We start from the raw sequence: 25,274 nt of genomic DNA on the forward strand, positions 1-25,274 counted from the left end.
ACTCAAGATATGTTTTAATGTCTACATCTCGACCGGAATGAAGACAATGTCAGTATGAATAACATATGTCTCGACTATGTAAATGATGCGCATAAATGTGCAACGATTCATCAATTTCAAATGTATTATTATGCTCATTGTGAGAATTAATTGTGGATTTTGAAAATTATTTGAAAATAATTTCCCAGTGTTAAGGCTAAAGAAGTGAACAAAACTGCAAATGAGAAAAAATAACAAGAATGCAAACAAGACCCTAAAAAAGAGTTGAAAGAGATTTGATTTAGCAATCAAATTGCGCTCCTGAATTGTGAAATTCATCAAATGACTGGAGAACTTATGTAATATTGTACAACAATTGTTTTAATCGGCTGCTGGATGAAGGCCTGTTGTTCACACGATCAGTCATTGGTGTTATTTGACAATACTTCTCCACGCTGCTCAGTGAGGGTTTGTGAATGTGAACTCGACCGGTTGAGATACAACTCGCCACTCGTGTTGGCCTTGGCCCGAGAATCAAGGCAAGTTCATAGAGTAGTGCTCGAACCACTTCACCAGCGTTCCGTTACACATTATGATGTGAGATTACTGATCAAAAATGGATTGTAGGCAATGGACTCTACATGCCTTTTGTGAGATAAATGAGTGAGTGAGTGAGCGATTAAATGACTTGGCTTTCATTCGTTCCATCTGCCTGCATATTCTTGCACCAGACGACGGTGCCCCCGTGCGGCCTTAGCTTCACGCGCTTTACGGAGGACTCGCTGCTGCGCCATGCGCAGTTCATTGTGGAGCAAGTGGAGAGCTACGACGAGGCGGGAGACGAGGACGAGCCGCCCATTATCATCACGCCCTGCATGCGCGACCTCATCAAGCTGGCCGGCGTCACACTCGGGAAGCGGTGTGTGCAGGCACCATCCCGCCTCCTCCCTTTCTGTTTTTGGTGCCTCTCTTTTTCCACTGTACAACGGAGCCGTACAGAGCCAGACTGGCTCGGCACAGGAGGCGCCAGGTTCTTTTTTGGTCTTGACGCATGTAGGTGATGCGATGACACCATCTCCTCGATGTACTATCAAAATCTAATGGGGGGGGCCCATTTATCGTGAGTAGTGTTTTTTTACCACAAAATAATCCTGAATCTTCGCAGATCTTCAAAGCTAAGCAAGGTTTGGCCTGGTTACTACTTGGTTTAGGCTGGTCAAGAGATGACCATATAGCAATATATTACATTCACCTTTTGAATGTTGACTCGTAAGAGTCATGGGTTTATTCAGGTTCCACCCAATCAACGCACTCGATTATGGAAATGGACAAAAAAAACAATGTGTCGGACCCTTCTGAAAGACCCATCGTGGCTTGGCTAAGTTAAGCATATTATTAGTAGCAATGTATTCGGTGTGGAAGTCATACAATTCTACTACCGGTTAAATGCAGACCAGCCGAGGGGGACGAGGCGCAGATTGAGTTTTGAACTGCCCTTTAACCCCTTTACACTCTCTGGACAAGCATGAAGACGACTGGAGCCATTTATGTATGCATGGAAACCTGGTTAAAATGGTGCTGTAAAATAGTAGCCTGTAAATGTTCTGTGCATAGCAAAATCTAATTCATAAATGTGTCCTTTGTTGAATGTTGTAAAGCATTTTTTCTTATTGGGATGACCTTAAATTTTGATTGAAAGCTTTCGTGACTGCAGGGATTCATATTCTTGTTTCTTTCGGTAAAGTGACTTTACCGAAAGAACCAAAAATATGGAATGACCTTCTTACAAGTGTTGGGAAGTAAAATTGAATTCCCTTCTAAAAGTACCTGGATTGTCTTTCTTTTACAATCGGTGAAGGACATGCATTGTGAGGTGAAAAAAGGGCCGATGAAGTTTTCGGAGGCAGAGAGTTCTATGACTGAATGAAAATACCACATGCTTTTAAGGGTCTTCACAATATCGCATTGTTTCGTATTGTTTATTCCCCCGTTCTTGATGCTCTCTCTTGCAGGAGAGCCCAGCGTAGGCAGACCATTAAGCACCCGACAAAGATCGCCAAGGACGCCAAGGGCCCCAGCAAGGCCACCACCACGCTGCTCGTTCGGCAGATCTTCGACGAGTTCTTTGACGAGCAGATAGAGCAGCGGGACAAGGAGAATGTGATAAAGCGCCGCCGCTGTGGGGTCTGCGAGGTAATGCTGTGCAGCAGCGGCGACGCTGTGCTGGAAGAAAGCAGCTGTGATGGGTCAACTTTCCTCTGCCTTACAGTCGAGCAAATTTTGAGATATAGGGGCTATAATAATGCGTTGATTCATTTCAATGCTTTCAAATTCACACTTAATGTTCACCATGCATGCATGCATGAATGCATCTGATATATGGCCTTACAAAACTACAACGTGTGAGTCATAAGTAATACATTCTTTTAATGCGTGATTCAATGCGGATTTTGTGAGGGATTTGATATACACTACATAGGAACTTGACATTTCCATATTCATCCGTGCAACAAATTTGACAGATTTGTCACAATTCATTTTTGCAATGGGGATTAATTCTGTTTATCTTGCTCATTTGGTTATATCCATACCTCAGTCTGTTAGCACGAATGTTGCATAAATAGCACATTCTGTAAATTCATGCAACTAAATAGTATATTAACTATTTCCGAAAGTTCATTGATTTTGTGAATGAAATCGTGACCCAGAATTGAAACGATTTCGCAAAAATCACGTAGGTCGTGAACCTGCACATGATTATTACGTTATCTTCACCTCTTTGTATTTCATACATTGTCACAAATTGCAATCTAATTATTTGCAGGACAAGCCAAGACTGAAATTATTGTAAAATGTAAGTGCCATTTCCTATAAATGACTTGTATCAGAGCCACTCGGGCTCTGATACCCAAATTATTCACTAGTTGGTTGTGTATCGTATCAGTAAGCCAGGTATGGTAGGGCAAGGTCAAAATGCATATTTTAGAATGTATTCGTGTTACATTTGAATAGTGTAATAATATGCTTGAATATTTTATATATTGACCTAGGTCTAGTTTGTTATGACTTTGGATCTGTTAAGATATAGATGGGTGACAAGGTTCCTAAAATTGTCTTTTATTGCATAGGTTTGCCAGCAACAAGACTGTGGGAAATGTTCAACCTGCAAGGTCATGCCTAAATTTGGCGGAATCGGACGCTTCAAGCAAGCCTGCATGAACCGGAAGTGCGTATTCCATTGCATTCTGAACACACGTAGTTCTCTAGCTGCCTGTATTCTTTTAGTCAGGTTATATCTTTGACCAACGTTTGTTTAGGTTGATGTTCTTGTCTATCCTTTCCAAAAAAAGGTTGAAACCAGTTACGCATTGTCTCCCTCCATCCATCTATAAAGGGGTGGGTGGGCACAGAAATTTTTTACTTAACTTTCGTGACTGCAGGAATTCATTTTCTTGGTTCTTTCGGCGTCGTGGTTTTTTGCTTTTAATTATTTTTATTTTCTATCTACGTGACTTTACCAAAAGAACCAAGAATATGGGCACAGTAACTTATAAAGATGATCCAATATGAACCAACCTGTAGTATAAAGTTGTGTTGCTATTTTAAACATGCTCTCTTGAAGACAGAATACATTGAACAAAGGATTGCAAAAAAGGGTGATTTGCAAATATGAAAATGTTTTTGCCCTGACATCTACCCATCAGCTTCAATACTGCTAATTAAATAATTCCAAAGACAAACCCATGTTTACATTAATTAGCATAATCCTTCATATGGATTTTTGTCTCCCAAGTTCTGACCAGATTAGCCACCTTGTTTATACCAGTTTGCACCTTGGTATTCGTATCGCGTGGGTTTTCAAGTGGCATGGATTTCTGCTGCTGTTCGACCAGGTGTCCAAATATGGCCGTGAAGGAGGCTGAAGAAGATGAGAACTTTGAGGAGTCCGACTCGGAGGAGGTGAATAAGATCCATCAGAAGAAAGTGACCGACATCAAGAAAAAGAAGAAGTCCAAGTCTCAGATTTCATGGATTGGAGAGCCTCAGAAGGTAAGGTTTATGCATTGCACGCATATAGGGCACCCAGGTGGCGAGATGTTATAGCTGCCTTGCCTTTTCTCCGGGTGGTCGTGTGGGTTTTTCTCCAGGTCCTCTGGTTTTTCCCTCCACATTCAAAATCAACGTGCGTTTACAGTGTTTGGTTGCTATAAATTTCCATATGATAAGCTATTATTCGTGGTTAGGTCGCCTCTGAAAAGTATTTTGTAGCTCGGCGGGCTTTACCCAGTAAAATAAAAAATAGTAACATTTTTAGTAAACCAATTAACATTTAAACACCTGTTACCGAATGCATTGCTGTAATTTTCAAGTACAATGAATTAAGTATGCTTGGCTGTGGATAAAAAAACTGGTTGAAGGCATCCATTATCGACACCTCCATCATGCATTGTTTATCCACTGCTGGATGAACGCCTTCACTGTCATTACCATCCCTCTTGTTGCAAAGATGCCACAATCCATCTCACTCCTACACAAGGTCTAATCGCATCGCTGTATTTCCGCAATGGTCATTCTCTCAACAGAGTTCTCTCATTTGGCTACCATTCCGTCACCACTCTTGTTCATTGGCTATCGCCTTGCAAGTAACAGGCATTATTTGAGTTCATTAATTTAACTTCATAAAACAGCTTGCAGCTGTCACTTCAATTATCTTTATTTTTCAGTAGAGATCGGAGACCTTGCCTTCCTATAAAATTTAAGAAGGGGGAAAAAACTGCTTTTTTTACCAATGATTTTTTTACTACTTTTCTTATGCTATTCGTTGATCAAAGTTGCACTTTACTTTGCTCAGTCTATGTTAGTCACTGAGGTCGTGACGGATTTTTTCTTATGCCCCTGTACTATTCCCGTTCTGCTGTAATGTGCACTGATGCCTACTTTATTGAGGGCGATATTGGTGCATAAAAGAAAAATGTATTGATTGACCATGAAATGCATAGCATGTGCCATTGACTGCTATTTTGTGCATGTGGTGAAGACGGAAACCGAACGCAAATACTTCCAGCGTGTTCGTCTGGATGATGAGGAGCTGGGTGTTGGAGACTGTGTGGTCGTGTGTCCAGATGACCCTTCTAAGCCTCTCTTCCCAGCCAGGTAGGGTACCTAACGAAAGTACTACAGAATAGGTTTTTGTGTTTTTTATGTATAGTTCTCCGACATATTTCCTGGTTAGATTGCACGTTGATCGACATGACGTTTTGCTTCACGTGCGGGGAGCTTCCTCGGTTCTGGATCTGACCTATGATGAAAGCTTAACATCAGACATGCCAAAACACACCATGCAAAATTAAAGCTGTGAATTTAATATTTTATTCTTAATTACACTTGGCCCTTGGCTTGGAGCAACATTGAAATCTTTTCCCAGTGGCCATGAATAAATGTCATGTTGATTTGTGCATGTTAAAAAACAGAACATGAATAATTTACTTGAAATAAATGTCAGGCATACTATGTGTGTGTGTGTGTGTTAACTGCATTGTAGATCTAGATGTTGTCGAAGCCTTGTATTCCACATGTGAACGAATGCAGTGTTACACTGGTGTACATGGTCTAAAAAAAGATAATTTATGAATGTATTCATGTAATTAATTACCAATAGACCCAGATATTGGAAGCTAAGCGTGACGGCTAGGTTTATTACTTAGATGGGCAAGTGCCACTGTTGCCAGGTTGCCACAAGTGGCTGTGGGGCTACGTGGAACGGCAAAATCGATCTTGTATTGTATTCTTGATTCCATCCCTATGCTCCCTGCGTTCAACCACCTGCATGACATAGGGGAGGCCGAAATCCAACAGTGGATTGACAAAAGGTTGTAAGAGATGGTGACCTAGGATGCGAGATTGACTCTAAGCTGCACATCTCCAAGCCTAATACGGCACGTCGCTGATTAACAGCGTGCAATGGATGAACTGGACTTGAACTGTGTCCCCCTACTCCCCCGTTTGAAGGATCACGTCCATGTGGGAAGAAGAGAACGGGGAGAAGTGGTTCCACCCACACTGGTTCTGCCGTGGCCCGGACACGGTGCTGGGCGAGACGTCAGACCCGCTGGAGCTCTTCCTGGTGGATGAGTGTGAGGACATGTTGCTGTCGTACGTGTACGGGAAGGTGTCCGTAACGTACAAGGCCCCTTCGCCAAACTGGTTCATGGAGGTGGGTGCCAGTCATTGCGCACCGTGGCTCATTCTGTGTGCGTCAGTGGTCATATTATTGACACTGTAGTTTAGTGCTATGCTATGGGCAGCAGAGGGCAGTGCAGAAAAATCTATTACTGTGTTTGTGGGTGTGTGTGTACCTTTCGATGTTTCTGAACCAATTTGAAATTAGATATTCATTAATTCATTCATTCATTGCACATAGGAAGCGAAGGACCGTTGTGTCAAACGTGTGACCTCTTGCGACAGCATTCGCATAAACTGCTCTTGCTTCCATGCCAGTGTTTTCGAATGATTTGTTGAATCCACGGATCACGGAGCGGCAACCATGGGGGCTGCACCATTCCTTTTGAGGGTAGCAGTCCACTTCGAATGTCGACCACCAACTGAAGTGGTGAAATTTGTTGGAATCTGCGCATCGAGATGGGCGACGTTTCGACAGTGACAGCCGTCTCCCTCGAACTAAGCTCTCGATCGCAAGTAGACCGGTCGCAGATGCAATGGTGACTTTTCATGTGTGCAAAAATGAAATTAGATCATTACTTTGTAAAGTGATCAGTATATTTGGCTACTACTCAATAATGGTCTACGTGGATACCACTGCTCATGCTGTACAATATACACTTTAACTTACAAAGCTACTGTTACCACTGGGTGGTGCTAAAACCTCCAGGTATGAAGAATAATTGAAACTATGTTATTATTTTAAGTGAAGTCCATACGTGACTTTACCGAACGAACCATAGAATATGTCCTTATTCATATGCAGCTTCCCGTTTTCAAAATAAAAATGTTCTACTCAACCGATAACTGACATTGTACTGTAAATATGCATTGTATTCATTGTATGCTTTCTGATAAGAGCTGTCTGTGGAATTTGTCACATGTACCTTATTTATACTTCTTTTTCATTCGCTCTCTCCTAACTACATTTATTCATAAAAAAATCAGAATTTTTTTTCCTGGTCATGAGCAGGATAGGTTTGTTTGGTATAAATTACCAAAATAAAGAGTACTTATATTAACTAAAAAGCAAATCGTAAATTGTTAATGAAAAGAGGGAAATGTATGGGAAATTAAATGTCCCTTCTACCCAGGCTAAATCTTGAAGGCCATCTCCTGTGTAGCAAATCTGGCATCTGGCAGAGGGTAGAAAGCTGTGTCGCGGTGTGGTGGCATCTGCGACTTTTGCCATCATGACATCTCGACCCTGTCCCGGGCTACGAGGGTGTCCTGTTTCAGTGACATGGACGTAACTTTGCTTGCTGTGCAGGGTGGCATGGAAACAGAAGAAGAAAAGACCAGCAAAGACGACGAAGAGAAATCTTTCTTCTACCAGCTGTGGTACGACCCGGAGTACGCGAGATTCGAGAGCCCTCCCGAAGTGACGCCTGCGGAGGAAAACAAATTCAAGTGAGGATCTTGCAAGCATCCACATGTACACAGTGTAGATTGAATTTGTGACATCTATACGAGACTTCTAATTAACATAAACTCTCGCAACCAACAAAACTGTCGCGATGTTAATCGATTTGTCAATCAAAACTGTTTCCTATGATCGTGATACCTCCATAGAATTGTGCGTGTGAGAGTTCAATCATTTGAACCTTGCAAATTTGTACACGCTTGTTTCTTTAAGCAAGTCGTTGGAACGAACAAGAGAGACTCCAGAAAATACGTGAAAAGTAAAAGACAAAACAAGATTTTGATTTGAATTGTGACATTTCATCCAGTCTCATATAGAAGCAGGGTTGAATCATTACATGCATACTTTGTGGGGCTGATTACACTGAATAGGACAGTATTAAAGCGTCAACACCTACATCTCAGACGACTTGCGTCTGCTTAATGTGTGAGCTAGCACTGTGGCATGTAGCCCCCGAATTCCATCGGCTGGTTTTTAATTAGTATTATCAAGGGTTGGTACTGTCTTTCAGTTTATATATTTTCCATATATATTGTACGTGTGTATGTGGCTTTATTATTGCTTTCCCTTGCTTAATAATCCTAGCTGCTACCCTCAATTGGACCATTTGCTGCTGTGTCAAGCTCTCAACTTCACGTTGTGTTATTTTAATAATAGAATAATTCGGAGACAAGTAAGTGTGGGTGGTTCTTGTAATGTTGTCAAGCTGTACATTACATTTTGTGCCACATTATATGCTCCGTGAAAGAAATGCATTTATTAACGAGGGCTGAAGAAATGTAACTTAACAGACTTTTTGAAGGCAGCTTCATAATTCAGACGGTGATCATAAGTTGACATCGTGAATAAATGCCGTACCGTGTCACTCCTTGATGTTTGATAGCCCTGCGTTCTACGTCCGAGTGGTAGGAAGTCTCTGCCTCCCACCCTGGCGCTGACGAACTCCGTTTTTGTTGTGTTTGTTTGGCCCATGTGCAGGTTTTGCGCCAGCTGCGTGCGGCTGTCGGAGCTGACCCAACGGGAGACGCCGTGCGTGGAGACGCGATTGGATGACCCGGAAGATGACGCGATCGTGACGTACATGCTTGCGCTCAAGGACGGTGTCGAGTACCGAGTCGGGGATGGGGTCTACCTCATGCCTGACGCCTTCAACTTCAGGTAGCGCCGCGACGCCGCCTTTGCCACCGTTCAAAAGGAACTGTCTTTTTATTTTTCTCCCACGTTTTTATCTTTGGTCTTGCCAGTGCTGTTCCTCTGTTACCTTTCTCACGAACTTCACTCGTTGATTATTCCGACTATGTCGAAGACTTTTGTCGACCAGGCACGGTGACGAGATGTTAACTACCTAGTTGTGGGTTCGATTCTGACTCTGCCGCCTGTATATTTGCAATTCGCATGTTCTCCCTGTGGTTGCGTGGATTTTTCTCCAGGTCCTCCGGTTTTTCCCTCCACATTTTGAAACGTGCGTTTTTAGTATTTGGCTGTGCTAAATTTTCACGTGATAAGCCACTTTGTTGAACTATCATTGGTGGCCAGGTTGCTTCTGTAAAAGAGCTATATTGCTCTGGGCCTTCCCTAGTAAAATAAAACAGTTTTACTTTTTACTGTTTAGCCTCATCTATACTGTGTTCATCCGCTATACTTTAGATCAAAACTCTCACCAAAAAATATGTATCACTTATCTTTATGCTTCTTTCCTCACAGTACTCAATTTTGGAATCTCTTCCCATTGTTTCTGTTCCCAGGCTCTTATGACCTTGCTCATTTAAAGAAACATTAATTTTTATCTGTTGTACTTCCAAAAGTGTTGTTTTTTTTGCTTGCATCTTGGTATTTTGGGGCTTGGGCTGAGCAACCATTTTGTGAAAAGAGTATGGATGATTGAATGGACCGATAAAGGAAGACCGTGTAAACTGGCCTTGTTTTTAGGTCACCTGATGTGTTCACCACGTTGTTGAGTTGTATTGTTTAGTTACGACCTTCCGCTTGGGTGGTGGTGCACCCATTATAGCTCACCGCTTGCTGATTCGAGTTCAAATTCCGGGTAAGGTTGACTCGGCCATTCTTTCCTCTGGGGTTGATAGAATTATTTCCGCTTCAGTGGCACGTCCTCATTTGGTTTCTTATGCATTACTGCACCTTGCTATAGGAATATAAAATTTTCACCGATGGCTCAGTATTGTAAACAGGGGGGGAATGCCTTCCCATAGTTGATTGAATACAAAATTACTTGAATTAATCTTAGTCTTATTTTCTGGTGAAGTAATGTTATATGTTATTTATATTGCAATGAATTATTATGGCCTATATATTTTTTAAAGATAAGACTACCAGCCCACTGTATATTTGATGTTCCCCTCCGCCTTCCCCTCCCTCCGACATGACCCATTCTGAGCGGAAAATAAGAGATAGCTGGCAAGTTCATACTCTGCTTACAATCCTGTACTTGGAGCAGTAAAAATTATTAGCTTTTAATATAATAAAATTCAAGATAATATGTAGTGAGTTATTTTATAATACTCTTTGATTTAAAGAATATTCTGGCGAGATAATTATATTAGCACAAATTGAAAAGTTGTAGCATTTTTAAATGAACCATGTCAGTAGTCTGTACTCGTTGCTCCCACCTCTGGTGTGGCTATCTGTGATATGTCTTTCGAACGTCTTTCACCGTTTCAATGCAATGTTTATTTGTTACAGAAAATCTCATAAAGCCAATTACCCAGCTATTTTCGGTGGCAACAGCCCACAGCCGCTAACAACAGAGTTATTTTTGGGGTACAGAGGAGCTGAGCTAGCAGCCAGCCAGAAAACTCGAGCCATAGATTATTTTTTTAAAGTAGTATGATGATAGTTTGATAGCGTATCAAACACATTTGCGTGGGAAACGTGGCTGGGGTGAAGGGTGGGACCGGGGGCGGGAGGAGGCATCAATGGCGTCTGCATGACGCACGAACCCTGCTCAACACTGTGAGATGCGAGTGACGTCATCATGCACCAGGGATACGGCCAGGGAGCCAGGAATTCTACCAGCAGAACTTATTCGGAATATAATATATATACAAAATTTAATATAGTACATGTTAAAAAATGCAGTCAGTAGCTTTTAACCATGTTACTCCTGGTAAGATTTGATATCACAGTATTTCTTTTTACATTTCATAATTATACTGGTGTAGTTTTAGGTTAAAAATGTTGACATTAAGGTTTTTGCATTCAGTACAGTAAAACCTCTTAATTCGCAAATTTTTTGTATACTAGTTAACTTTCGCACCTTTTCCCTTCTACTTTTGTGATTTGGCAATATCGCATTATTGGGAGTAGTATTGAACCTACGCAGTACAGCAGTGGATTGTGGCCGGTGTGCAGCTTTGCAAATGCTTGAGCTTTTACTCTTCAAGTGTTTTTGCCTTGTGCTATTCTTGCCTTATTTGTGGTGGTTATTGATGTATTTCTAATCATGGGTTCTAAGTGTCAAGTGAAATGGAGGAAGGGAGAGTAGGAGCACGAGGCAGAACAATGTAATGAGTTTATCTCGAAAAGTTGAGTTTTTTTTATAGACTTTCTCGTGGTGATAGTGCGTCAGCTGTTGGCTGCCATTACATGGTAAACGAGTCAACAATCCGATTATATAAATAACTCTCGAAGGCAATTGGGGAGAGTGTGGCGTCAAGTGCATCGATGACCGCCAAATTAGAATAATCATTCCCCCATAATCCAAAGTAAATAAAACTCACATTTACAGAATAAATAATTGATGTGTGTTTTTTCATTGTTTGTGTTATCTATTTGTATTAACTAAATATATGGATGTTATTTATGTGTACAGTACAGAATTAATGTTATCAAACATTGATTTTCCCCCTTATCCATCAAACACGGGAAACTTAACTCCCTTTTCCCCATACACGGGAAACGTCGTGATTGATTTATTTTAATATCATTTTATGGTATTTCTACATACGTGACTTTACCGAAAAAAACAATGAGTAATTTTATGCAGTCACGAAAGCTTTAATTCTTTATTAACACACTTCTACGGGGAAGTTACCTTTACAATTCTGTCCTAAACCTATTGCGCCCCTTGCTTTCTTCTAGCCCGCTTCTGCTGCTGCCGTGCCCCTTGCTTTCTTCGGACCCTCCCCCCACCTCTACTGCTTATTTTAAGCCTCTGTCTGTTCATCCCTTCGGCCCTTTTTTCTTGCTTCTCTGTCCGTCTTTCCTCTTCTTGCCTCTTGGTGTCCCTGTATAAAGTATTTCTGCTACCTTGTACCTCGTATTTGTTCACTCTGTCCATGCTGGTATGTTCAACCCAGAGGATGAAAACGAAATTTAGCACTCTTCTGAAATTCGTGGTCCGCCAGGCAAGTGTCTAACTGTGTTGTTGGCCTGACTGGTTTTGCATCACGTAATTTATCCTTAGGTTTGTTGAATTCTCGTCTCTCATCTTCTTGTCGTATTTACCTCCGTGCAGTTTAACGCTCTCTATGTGTTGCGTTGACGTCACCCTATGTGCTCCCTCGCTATTTGTTTTTTACACCTGATGAAGATCGCTTGTGTTGCGGTCGAAACGTCGTGATTGATTTATTTTAATATAATTTTATGGTATTTCTACATATACGTGACTTTACCGAAAAAAAACAATGAGTAATGTTAATTCTTGTTCACTTATTGTTCAGTCACCGATTGTGCATTAATGCACGCAGTTTATTCGAACTGCAAGTGCTTCAGCACCCTGCAAAATGGTTCTTGTTAAAAAAATATAGATGTGTGCCAGTGTTTCCTCATTTACATTAGTGGATTTTCTGAAATGCAATCGAGAATGGATTTTTCAGTTCCCTGAAATTCAATGGAAAACAGCTCTCAATATAAACAACTTCCATTTACAGCTCTGGCATAATTATAAACATCTCCACAGCTATAAATCAATGCTTATTTTTTTTAAAGGCATGCGTGCATTATGTGTATAGCATTAATGCAATATATATAGCTGCAAAGCATTGCGAAGCCCATTAAGCATTCTTGTCAGATGGTCAGATTGTATTTTTATTCTAAAGCTTGTCCAGAAGAATGCATGTCAAGAGATTGGACAGTGACATTTTCAATCAATCACCAGTGGAGGCAGTTGCTGAATAAAACTGGCATAAGGCAAATATGTGCAAGCCATTTTTAAACGTAATAAAATGATCACATGAAATATTGTAATTTTTCACAGCACGTTATCCTTGTGGATAGCATACTCTGCAAGTGGTGTAAAAAAAATGTCAAGAATTTAGAAACCTCAGATAACACCTCCACCCAGTAATTATGCATAACATTATCAATGCTGGGTGTTGTGGCACATTGCCTATATACCAATTCTTAGCATGCAAAGGTTGGTTGATCATATTGACATTTGTAACAACTCCCAAGCAAGTGGGTTTGTAGCTCATCTGTGCTAACTTTTAAGTATTATCACCTAATTTTTCTCAAGGTATTCTCACATGCAAACCTCATTTAAAAAGGAATTGTCCCAACAACCTAGTTTACGACCCCTCCCAAATGGTGTCTTGACACTCGGCGAGTCTTTTCAAGAGTGTAATAACGTTATTCATGTGTGCCGTTGTAGAGTGTATTAAATGAACCTCTAATATAATTACCATTGTGTGTCAATATGGTCCAAGTTATATATAGATATAAAATCATATATCATAAAATAATCCTTGTATGCCCTTACATGGCATGCATTTTGGGATAAGCTGGTCCTGCATTGATTGGTTCCTCTTCCTATGAACTTCATTGATTCTTCCACCCACACTGTTTCGTCCCATCCATTCAGTGTTTAGCCACCACGCTGCAGTTAACACTCTTTTTTCAGCTTCTTTCTTCCCAATGCTCAACTATGCAATTTCTTCCGATGGTCTCTTAGTTCTTATAACCTTTCTCAATTCAAACATAATAACTCTTTTACCTTCAATAGCGCTGTTGATTTTTGGCCGCATGGCATTTTGGGCTTTGAGGGCCTGTCCTCAGCAACTGTGATGATAACAAATATCCATTTGTTTGCAGCGTAAAGCCAGCATCGCCGGTGAAGCGCGCTCCACGGAAGGAGGACATTGATGAGGAGGTACACCCAGAGTATTACCGCAAGTCGTCGGACTACATCAAGGGCAGCAACCTGGATGCTCCCGAGCCTTACCGTGTGGGCCGCATCTCACAGATCTTCTGCAACAAACGCAACAACCGCGAGACGGACATCAAGTTTAAAATCAACAAATTTTACAGGTGAATTTGTGCTTTCTGATGTCTTCCAAACCTTCATACATTTTGTCAACTCTACTGCTTGGCCTCGGCATTGTTGTTTAAGGGCACAGCAGTAACCTGCCTTGTAGGTACGGTTGGAAGTCAATATATAGTTTTGGAGTAGACTAAAAACACGCCTACCATGTCATATTTATAGTTGATTTTACGTTTGCAAATTCAGAGGAGTAATAACTGTGGAGTATTTCAAGCTGTGCTGGCAAACAACTGAAAATGTAGTCTCATATATTCATCAGCTTGACAGCTGTAATTGTGTTAACCAGTTGCTTAAATGTCAAAAGTGTTTGCGTGGGGCTTTGTGAGTCTATCAAATCTTGGCAGTAATATATTGGTTATATTCTCAGCCAGCAAATCTTACCGACTTTGTGTGTAAACTTCATAAGGGCATGAAATCACTCATTGTTTTTTTCGGTAAAGTCACGAATGTAGAAATGCAATAAAATTATATTAAAACAAAAAACAATCACGACGTTTCGATCACAACGCAAGCGATCTTCATCTGGTGTCAAGAACAAATCACGGAGGTAAATACAACAAAAAGATGAGAGACGAGAATTCAACAAACCTGAAAAAACATTATGTGAAGCACATCCAGTCAGGCCAACAACACAGTTAGACACTACCAGCATAGATAGAATGAAAAATACGCTGGTATGTGCAATCCAAAGGTTGAACACGAAATTTAACACTCTTCTGAAATTCGTGGTCCGCCAGGAAGTGTCTAACTGTGTTGTTGGCCTGACTGGATGTGCTTCACATAATGTTTTTTCAGGTTTGTTGAATTCTCGTCTCTCATCTTTTTGTTGTATTTACCTCCGTGATTTGTTCTTGACACCTGATGAAGATCGCTTGCGTTGTGATCGAAACGTCGTGATTGTTTTTTGTTTTAATATAATTTTATTGTATTTCTACATACGTGACAATACCGAAAAAACCAATGAGTAATTTTATGCAGTCACGAAAGCTTTAATACTTTATTATGGCATGAAATCACTGAGCTAAGTTTTTATGCCATTGATTATAATGTGGATTGCTTACATCTCAGTTTTGTCAACATACATCCAAGTGTAGTCTCAGATTCTCAATGGTGCACCATCATGTCCGTGCCCGAAAAAATTCCATTTCTACTAGCGTAGAAATCATTACCACAGTATGAAAGCTGTTGTTACCGCCCAGTGACGTGAGTTTGCAGGAAACCACAGCTGTTTTATAGCAGTAGGATCACTTAAGATTAAGTTAAAAATAAAAAATGCCCTGACGTCTTCACTCGGAAAGTGAAACAGAGCTTGCTTAACGTTAATGGAGTTCTAAGTGGCAAGTTGGTGGTGCAGATGTTGCTTTGGTGGAGTCTGTAAGAATAATAAAGTGGGGGGGGGGTTTTTCCAGCAAGAAAATTATACCAAAAAAATTCTGATGTCTTGTGAATTGAGCCGAAAAAGTTGGCTAAATACTTACAAACCACAATCTTGACCATTACAGATATCACATTATAGATATTCATGCTTCAGTCCATGAGTTTAAATCGTGAAAATTGAATCTTTCGCCTGTAACTATTACAGAGAAAACGTAAAAGTTTTGATTTAAAGCTTTCGTGACTGCAGTAATTCGTATTCTTAGCTCTTTCGGTAAAGTCACGTTGAAGGGAAACAATCAAATAATAAAATATATATAAAACAACGTGACTTTACCGAACGTCACTTTACCGAAAGAGCTAAGAATATGAAAAACGTAAAAGGTTTCAATCTTGATTTGAAGTGCCCTTGTGCCCCTTTAATAGGGATGTGGTTATTATTTAACAAATAATTGCCCACAGAAATTGAATTCATTTCAGACCTTTTTACAAGCTATATGAAAATGCCCTGAGTGTTCTCAAAAATGAAACTAGACATAAATACTATGATCCATATACAAACACAGACCGAAAATAATTGCATAAGCTGAGCTGCACGTGAGCTGTACACAGCAGGGGTGTCATTGTGTTTGAGTGCATTTCATTACAGTTCTTTTTCTGGGTTTCATCCAACCTTATACAGTGAGGGAAAAAGTATTTGATCCCCTGCTGATGTTGTACGTTTGCCCACTGACAAAGAAATGATCAGTCTATAATTTTAATGGTAGGTTTATTTGAACAGTGAGAGACAGAATAACAACAAAAATCCAGAAAAACGCATGTCAAAAATGTTATGAATTGATTTGCATTTTAATGAGGGAAATAAGTATTTGACCCCTCTGCAAAACATGACTTAGCACTTGGTGGCAAAACCCTTGTTGGCAATCAGAGGTCAGACGTTTCTTGTAGTTGGCCATCCACGACCAATTTTCAATGCCCTGGCTGAGGGAAGGAGGTTCTCACCCAAGATTTCACGGTACATGGCCCCGTCCATCGTCCCTTTGATGCGGTGAAGTTGTCCTGCCCCCTTAGCAGAAAAACACCCCCAAAGCATAATGTTTCCACCTCCATGTTTGACGGTGGGGATGGAGTTCTTGGGGTCATAGGCAGCATTCCTCCAAACACGGCGAGTTGAGTTGATGCCAAAGAGCTCCATTTTTGGTCTCATCTGACCAAAACACTTTCACCCAGTTGTCCTCTGAATCATTCAGATGTTCATTGGCAAACTTCAGACGGGCATGTATATGTGCTTTCTTGAGCAGGGGGACCTTGCGGGCGCTGCAGGATTTCAGTCCTTCACGGCGTAGTGTGTTATCAATTGTTTTCTTGGTGACTATGGTCCCAGCTGCCTTGAGATCATTGACAAGATCCTCCCGTGTAGTTCTGGGCTGATTCCTCACCGTTCTCATGATCATTGCAACTCCACGAGGTGAGATCTTGCATGGAGCCCCAGGCTGAGGGAGATTGACAGTTCTTTTGTGTTTCTTCCATTTGCGAATAATCGCACCAACTGTTGTAACCTTCTCACCAAGCTGCTTGGCAATGGTCTTGTAGCCCATTCCAGCCTTGTGTAGGTCTACAATCTTGTCCCTGACATCCTTGGAGAGCTCTTTGGTCTTGGCCATGGTGGAGAGTTTGGAATCTGATTGATTGATTGCTTCTGTGGACAGGTGCCTTTTATACAGGTAACAAGCTGAGATTAGGAGCACTCCCTTTAAGAGTGTGCTCCTAATCTCAGCTCGTTACCTGTATAAAAGACACCTGGGAGCCAGAAATATTTCTGATTGAGAGGGGGTCAAATACTTATTTCCCTCATTAAAATGTAAATCAATTTATAACATTTTTGACATGCGTTTTTCTGGATTTTTGTTGTTATTCTGTCTCTCACTGTTCAAATAAACCTACCATTAAAATTATAGACCGATCATTTCTTTGTCAGTGGGCAAACGTACAAAATCAGCAGGGGATCAAATACTTTTTTCCCCTCACTGTATATCATTTTTTTATCTTTGGTCAAGTATCTAATGAAACAATTGTATTTGATGTTATACACTCGATGTTCAAATTGCGTTGGATTTATGGAAAAGAGTTTGTCAGTGGGCAGGTCACACCTTCGATTGGCACATTTGGCCACGTATGATGCGAAAACGTTCGACATGCATACATACGTCACGTGTGGTGGGGTAAAGTGTGGATACTCCCACATCTTCCAAGATGTCTGGCCAGTGTGCAGGCCAAATACCCCCTAGAGGGGCTCTCTAGTGCTCCCACCAGTGGAAGCCCTAGGGACAGTAGTGGTATGAGTAAGCAATTGCAAGTCTACATATTGGTCCAATTATGTCATATTGCTTCCATGAAAACCAAATTTTATTCACTTACATGTTCTACAAAAGCAATACAACAGAATGTAAAAAAAAATGACTACGGCACTGCTAAGCCGGCTCTGTCTGGCACGTGGCGTTTCTGCATTATAAGTGTGTTCGTGCGTGCATGCATGCGTGTGCTCACCGCAGGCCAGAGAACACGCACAAGGGCATGAGCGCAGCATTCCATGGTGACGTGAACCTGCTGTACTGGAGCGACGAGGAGACTGTCGTGGAGTTCCGCAACGTGCAGGGAAAATGCCGCGTGGAGTACGGAGAGGACCTGCCCGAGTCTGTGGCCGAGTACTCGCAGGGAGGGCCCGACCGCTTCTACTTCCTTGAGGTGATGCAACCAAAACTCCACGCTTGCCCCCTCCCACACCCCCACAGCTCCCAGCTGTGGACTTACGACCACGCATTGGGGATGTGCTTCGGTGTTCGACCAGATGAAGGCTAAATTCACCTTTTGATATAAAATCTGCTTCTTTCCAATGGCTGATGTAGATGCAGAGCAACAACTATAATTACACGTTCAGGTGGCCAAGCCAGATAACCACATCAGGAGCAGCAGAGTACTATCGCTGTGATGGCTCCTTCGTATTTGTGAATCGGGCATTGCGCCATTATATGTTGTATGGTCTGGTCTGGATGACTACAGTCGCACACTGGAGAGTTTTAAATTTTCCATTTGTGCATCGAGTATCTGTATCTGCCATGGTTTGTGTGGATGCGGTTTAAGGTGGTGGTGGGTTTGGATCATTCAGATAGAGCTGTCTTGAGTAAAACATCGAATTGGTACAGCAACTAAGGTCCTAGTTAGGTTCCTATTTGCTACCTGTGAACATTAAGATAATCTTATCTCACGTGAGTTTTCTCTGGGCAACTATAGTTTTCTCCTCCCACACAAACCCCCGACCCCCGCTCAGAATTAGCGGGGAGATTGCAGTTTGTCGTGCACCATCGTAGACCCTGATTTCCCCACCCAAGTGAATTACACTAGCATTAAAGAATTGTGAAAGCCACTGTCATACATTTTAACACGTAGGCTTTCCCGACATGTTATCCAAAAGAGTTTTTTTGGGTTAGATCGCGTAAATATTAATGTATCGTTAAACTTGCCACCACCCGACACAGCCAATTAGTAAAGTTTGTCACGTAAATAAAACATTCCAATTCGTTACTAGTATAGCACACCGGTGTGTTGGAGAGTAAACCCACAACATTTACATTTCAGTATGATATTTCACCAGTAATTACAACTCGCATCATCTGACGACATCCAGATTTGTGGAGAAATGTCTTACATTTGCCATGCGTTTTTGCATTGTTAAAGGTTACTTGTGATCTCGGCAAATGGGTCACACTGTTCGTTATTTTTTGTTCATTCATATAAACACACGAGTCTTTTAAAGCAAAAATCACTGGTTACTGTGTTTAATTGTATTCCTCTTTGCAAGCCTGCTCCATTGAACGCATTTTTGTGAATAATTTTTGGTGGCCTGCTGTGACCTGCCTCACCGTTGCAGGCATACAATGCCAAGACAAAGAGCTTTGAGGATGTTCCTTACAATGCACGCAGTGCAGGCTGCAGAGGGAAGGGCAAAGGCAAGGGAAAAGGTGAGATATCACACTTAATATTTATTCACACCCAATATATACCAGCGTTCCTTTTGGTTCCGTATCTTGCGTGGAAACTTTTTTTTTTTACCTCTGCATGTACATCCTGACCTTTTAGTAAAATAATAAGGTTTACTGTAGTTATGGCACTGCCCCAAATTGTACATGCATTTAGCAGCATTGCTTTTTAAAATGTCTTATTCACCCCCCCCCCCCCAGCATAAATTCCTCTGCAAGGAATACATTCATAGGCTCATTGCACTTGATGGTGACTGAAGAGCCAAAGTAGTTTGCGCTCTCCCCTCTGTCGGTTTGCGTGCATTGTTGGCGGTTTGATTCCCATGGCTGCCTGATAATGTTCATATCAAAGTGGATGTGAATGATTCCATCACGTAATCATTTGTAAGAGTAACCCGTTGCGTTCTGCTGCCATGAGCCCACGTTTCGACATTACTCTTGAGTTGAAAAAAATAACAATGTCAGTGCTTGCTCGGAATATCATCTCCAGTTCTCCCCTACATAATGGGTCTTTGATCTCACTTTGATAAAGTACATAAAGAAAATAGTTCAATAGTTGTTTGTGCTTTCGCAATTGCTACATGCCATTTTGCACCTGCGGGACAAATAATCTTGACCTTTGGAAGGAAGACATTTGTTGTCAACTGTAGTTGTTTTTAGCATTTTTAAGTAAATACATTTGGGCTTACAGCAAGATAAAAGAAAAGTAATGTTTTATTTTATCATTCCGCAAGCCCCTCCTCCCCCCGCCCCAATATTGTCTTATAATTGTGCTATCGGCGCCATGTCATGTGATACGGTATCATTTTGAATCGCTTGAAGAGATCATTACGTGAAAGTGAATAATAACAGAGCTACCTCAGATTCCTTCAAGTGACCTGTGGCCCACACATAGTAGAGGGCAGCACATCTAATTTGCTCTGCCTAGGAGAATACGGTTTGTCACATGACAGCATGACATTCAAAGTTATATATTTAAATCTAAGAACTGGAATTCAGCCAAATTAACTGCAAAACTACATTTAATGTAATGGATTTATTAGTCAGTCATTGGTGACCGAGCTGAGACCATCAACTCATACTTCAGGGGACACCGTTTGATCATAGGCAGCTTCCTAGATTCACACCCAGAACCTCAGTGGTGCTAGTTGAGTGCTATGGCTTCTGAGCCATCCGGTCTGTTCAGTGTGCGGTTTGTAACCCATCTCCATTGTTGTTTTACGTCCAGGCAAAGGCAAGGGGAAGGTGAGTGTTGAGCACTCGGTGGAAAAGGAGCCGGAGGAGAAGGTGAGGAAGCTTCGGGGTCTTGACGTCTTCTCGGGCTGTGGTGGCCTCTCGGAGGGCTTCCACCAAGCAGGTACAACGTCTTTCAGCTGCATTTAGACCATCCATAAATCCACAGTATACCATAATTATAGTTCAGGGCAGGTATTGAGAGTACCTCCACGCAGAGGGAAAGTATATAAGGGAAAAGTTCCATCATCATTGACTTCCATGATCTATCCACAGCTGGATGAAGGCCTCCATGCAATTTTGTTCATGGGGTTGTTTTACCATGTGTCACCACAATTTGGTGAACGGGAAGCGAGGGCCAGGGCCAGTTGTAATATAACTCGCCATGTGTCTGCAATATCTTCTGTAGGCATCACAGAGACTAAGTGGGCCATCGAGATGTGGGAGCCAGCCGCGCAGGCCTTCCGTCTCAACAACCCGGGCAGCACGGTTTTCACGGAGGACTGCAACATTCTGCTAAAGCTGGTCATGTCAGGAGAGAAAACCAACGGGCTAGGCCAGCGGCTGCCGCAGAAGGGCGACGTTGAGCTCCTGTGTGGCGGGCCGCCCTGCCAGGGCTTCAGTGGCATGAACCGATTCAACTCTCGCACGTACTCCATGTTCAAGAACTCGCTCGTCGTGTCCTATCTCAGGTGAACGCACAGATAGAGCAGGGCATTGCCTCTAAGCACGTTTGTGGGTTTTTGCATGTGAATATCAGCTTCATGGTTAAATGTTGGCTTTTTGGATGGGAGCCATGTCTTCGCAATTTTCTTTTATAAACTTGGCATATCCTGCATATGTAATGCTCTACTTGTGTGTCTGTGCGCCATCGAATTGATTTAAAATTAATGCACCATGTGGCCATATCCCAAAATGATAAACAAGGATGCAATAACATGGCTATGTCTTTACAGCCTTGTATACATATTTTTGAGAAATATTATTCCTTTATATTACAATTTATATTTACAAAAGACTGAATAATACTGCCTTAAAAAGGGAAAAAATGCATAAGTGGTGATATTTGGGGGAATTGCCCTTCTTCATAGCACATAAATACATTTATGAATGTGAGTTTTTTTGCAATACTGCCAAGGCAGCATCACTGAAATGTTTTTATTTTCATTTGGACTAATAGTGTGGTTTAATGATTAAATGCAGCCATTCATTTAATTACTTTATCATATAAATGGGTTGCATGCTGTGCAAAGTTCTGGGACTTAAGTAGTGTAACCTTGCTGTAAACGGCTTGATTGTAGCACGGACTCGGTCACAGTTTTTTGTGCTGGTGGAATTAAATAGGTTGAAGGTGTGTGAGAATACATGGAGTGTGTTTAAATTTTTAAAATACTCATTACAATTTCGAGGTTTTTCTTGACATAAAAAAAAAATATTTGAAGAAAGACGTTTGCAGGTTTTCCAGGTCACGGATATAATTGCTTCTTGGTTGTCTAGTTGGACCATGAACATGTGTGGTCAGTGGATTTAAACATATGCCTTGTACAGTAACCTGCCAGGCTTTCTTAACGATATTAAACAAAACATTCCACTGGAAAAACAAGTTGATATTTCCAAACTGCTATTTTGAACACGAAGTAATGTAAGCATTCACATATGATGGCATTCAAGAGGTATGTCTGCTTTGTAGGTTACAGTTAATTGTTTTTTGCATCCGTGTTATATGTTGCATGTTATCATTCAGCATAAAAATATATTTTTGAAATCTGGCTAAGCAATGTTATACCGTACGAAGGTTACTTATCCTCTCCTGGACGCATTGAACTCAGGGCTGGTCACTTGTGTGCAAGCTGTAATTTATGGAGTGTTGGTTCACTTCACTCGTAGTTTATTTAAAGCGATGAAATGTTTGGATGTGTAAATGTAAGATTTCTGTTGAATACAAATTGGCGACTACCATATGAAAAACTATCCAGGGAAATGTTTCAAGTTGAAATAAGCCACACGCTGGGCTAAACACTGTTTTGCTAAACGCAGTTTTATAACATCCTAGCATTTAAATAACATTGATATATGAATAAAAGTGGCTATTGGTGAGATTACACATTACAATGTAATTTTATCCGTTTAACTTGTGTTATAGGGGTTGAAATGTTGAACATCAAGGGGTCCAGTGCTGACATTTCTTTGTCGGAATGAATTTCAGTTGGCGCCGGTGTGCGCCTCCATGGCATTAAACATACTACAGAAGCTCACTGCTGGCATGTGCATCATCGAGCCGAGTTTCAAATATAAAAATTGCCTTACTTTGGAACTTTCCCAAAATTTATGATTCTGTGAAATTTATAACAAGGCGTTGAGGTGTTATTTATTTAAACACTGCAGTGTACAGGAGGTCTTGTTGAAGCATTCATGGGAAACACACAGACTTGAACATATATACAAAGACCTTTAGCCGTAAAGGCCGTTGGTGCAAGTGATTTTATTGCGCGTACATCAAGTTGGTCAAGGTCAACTGCATAAAATGACTCACCTGGTGTGGCATGTGAATATCTCTTTCAGAGGGTAGACTAAGGAAGCAGAGGGTGTTGCTAGCCACACCACACCGACCATCCCCTCGCATGTCTGGTGCCATTATTAATTAATACGTGCTTGCGAAAAGGAGCACACGTACATACACTCATAGATTCACACGTACAAGGTTTTGGACACTGAGCAATTTCCAGTAGCACTAGCAGTTCTCTTGCTGTGTTTCGTTACGAATCCATCCAGAGCCTGCAGCCGTCTTAATCTGCGCTAACGCTGCCCTCCGTGTGCGTCCGCAGCTACTGCGACTACTACCGTCCGCGTTTCTTCCTGCTGGAGAATGTGCGCAACTTTGTGTCCTTCAAGCGCTCCATGGTGCTGAAACTCACGCTGCGCTGCCTTGTGCGCATGGGATATCAGTGCACCTTTGGCGTCATGCAGGTTTGTCTGCCTGCCACACTCCCTTGCCAGCCTCTGCTGTCTTGATGAGTCACCAGCACTTCACGTTTAGCATTACACATTGCCTGAGTGTGTCGATATTTTATTTATTTAATCCCTTTTGCGCCACTGCCAACTCGGATCAATTTCTGAGGTTTTTTTAATGCGTTTTTATTATACTTCAATTGGAGCCCGATACAGAGGATAAATCGCGACGTGGGGGGGGGGGGTACAGGAATCCCGCGGACATAAGTCCTGAACGCAGTGCACTTGAGTTTAAAGAAGGGGGGAGACCTGGGCTCGCTGCCCCACCGAGTGGGGACCGTGGGGGGGGGGGGGGGGGTAGCGGGGAATGGGGGGAGAAATGGAAAAATAAAAAGGAAGGACACTTAGGAAGGAATAACTTGCATGCACTTGGTGAACGTATCAACCTATCGTAGTCTCATAGAGCGGTGATCTGCTCCCGTCCATCCCCAGGGTATTATCTGAGTTTTTAGATAATAGGCTGACATTTTACAAGAGTCATTGAAACGATAGGTTTATATTTTCATCAGGTGGTGTGAGACGAACTTGGCGAGCCATTGGTCCATGTGCACCATGGCCAACGTGTTCCCTTAATATTTGATCTGTGTGGCATCGTTAAAAAAAGTTACCTTCCCCTCTGCATACTCATTCCATCTGTGCCAGTGTGTGCCATTTTTCTGAAAAAATATAGAATACCTGAATACACGCCACATCTTTTTTGTTATACTCTTGAGTTCGAGGATGGGAAGGTTTTAGACCCTCCGGACCAAAGGGGTTCATTATTTTCACATTTACCGATAAAATATTTCTCATTAACAGAATAATGTATTATCCTATTTAAAACTGAATAAGATTGACGGACATTCAAAGGTGTGTCTTTGTTATGATATATAAGCTGTGTTTGTTGAAGCTGGTAATGTGAATATAGTGAAGTGAAATAAGCAAAACTAATGGCATCAAAGCAAATCTGTCTGACGTACGCAGCATTTGAGCTGTCAAATGAGCATACAAACTCGGCATATTCCCCTTGGAGACTTTGTAACAAGTAATTTGTTCCCCACTTTTCTGAGCCTCATGTACTTCTATTGCCCCAACTTCGTTCTCTGTCAAGGTAAAAATTTCCCCGTTCGACTTAATTAGAATGAAATTACCTTGTGCAATGGATACAAATTGCAATGTATTTGAATAACGTATTCTTTGGTTCGGTAAAGTCACGTAGGTATAAGAAATAAAAATAAAAATTTAATCACATTTTGGGCACAACACATTAAATGTATTTATTTTATTATTTTTCTACCTACGTGACTTTACCGAAAGAACCAAAGAGTATTGATCCCTGCAATCACGAAAACTTCCAATCTAGATTATTTGAATAATGTGGCTGTATACAACTAAAATTAGTCAACTTCATAGCATGTGATGCTTCGTGCATTTGCGTGATGTGAAACATCTTGAAGAGGAAATGCATGGTTTATTTGCACGTCTTAAAAAGCTAACCCTGTGTTAATTTTACAAACTGCTGAATAACGTAATTTGTTACTAATACGGTCATATGCACAGGTCATGTTGGCAGACCATTGTTCTAAAACACATTTACATTTGACACAGTTTTACGTTTTTCCCGTACCGATGTTAAGAAGGATTTACTTGCAATCAATATGAGAAGAACATTTTTACTTTACGAATTAATGACACATCCACCTTTTTTTAGGCTTAACTGGAATTGCCTTTACCTCGGCTGTAT

The 25,274-nt window shown here is 41.3% G+C and overlaps 1 protein-coding gene across 6 annotated transcripts in view; it reads left to right on the plus strand.

Moving 5' to 3' along the window:
- The window catches only part of DNMT1 (DNA methyltransferase 1), a 62,092-nt gene that overhangs the window by 18,129 nt on the left and 18,689 nt on the right, over positions 1 to 25,274 (plus strand). For all 6 annotated transcript variants that reach the window (XM_076068744.1, XM_076068742.1, XM_076068743.1 and 3 more), the window contains exons 14-27: positions 711 to 898; positions 1,992 to 2,172; positions 3,108 to 3,205; positions 3,873 to 4,029; positions 5,018 to 5,133; positions 5,989 to 6,193; positions 7,469 to 7,608; positions 8,600 to 8,779; positions 13,670 to 13,885; positions 17,825 to 18,017; positions 19,201 to 19,291; positions 20,538 to 20,666; positions 20,952 to 21,234; positions 23,368 to 23,509. In XM_076068744.1, coding sequence (XP_075924859.1) covers positions 711 to 898; positions 1,992 to 2,172; positions 3,108 to 3,205; positions 3,873 to 4,029; positions 5,018 to 5,133; positions 5,989 to 6,193; positions 7,469 to 7,608; positions 8,600 to 8,779; positions 13,670 to 13,885; positions 17,825 to 18,017; positions 19,201 to 19,291; positions 20,538 to 20,666; positions 20,952 to 21,234; positions 23,368 to 23,509 — 2,319 coding nt within the window. The remainder of the gene's footprint in view (positions 1 to 710; positions 899 to 1,991; positions 2,173 to 3,107; positions 3,206 to 3,872; positions 4,030 to 5,017; positions 5,134 to 5,988; positions 6,194 to 7,468; positions 7,609 to 8,599; positions 8,780 to 13,669; positions 13,886 to 17,824; positions 18,018 to 19,200; positions 19,292 to 20,537; positions 20,667 to 20,951; positions 21,235 to 23,367; positions 23,510 to 25,274) is intronic.

The sequence above is a fragment of the Petromyzon marinus genome, chromosome 22, assembly GCF_048934315.1.
Source record: "Petromyzon marinus isolate PM22_M1 ecotype Great Lakes invasive population chromosome 22, UKy_Petmar_22M1.pri1.0, whole genome shotgun sequence".
In the NCBI taxonomy this organism is placed as follows: domain Eukaryota; kingdom Metazoa; phylum Chordata; class Hyperoartia; order Petromyzontiformes; family Petromyzontidae; genus Petromyzon; species Petromyzon marinus.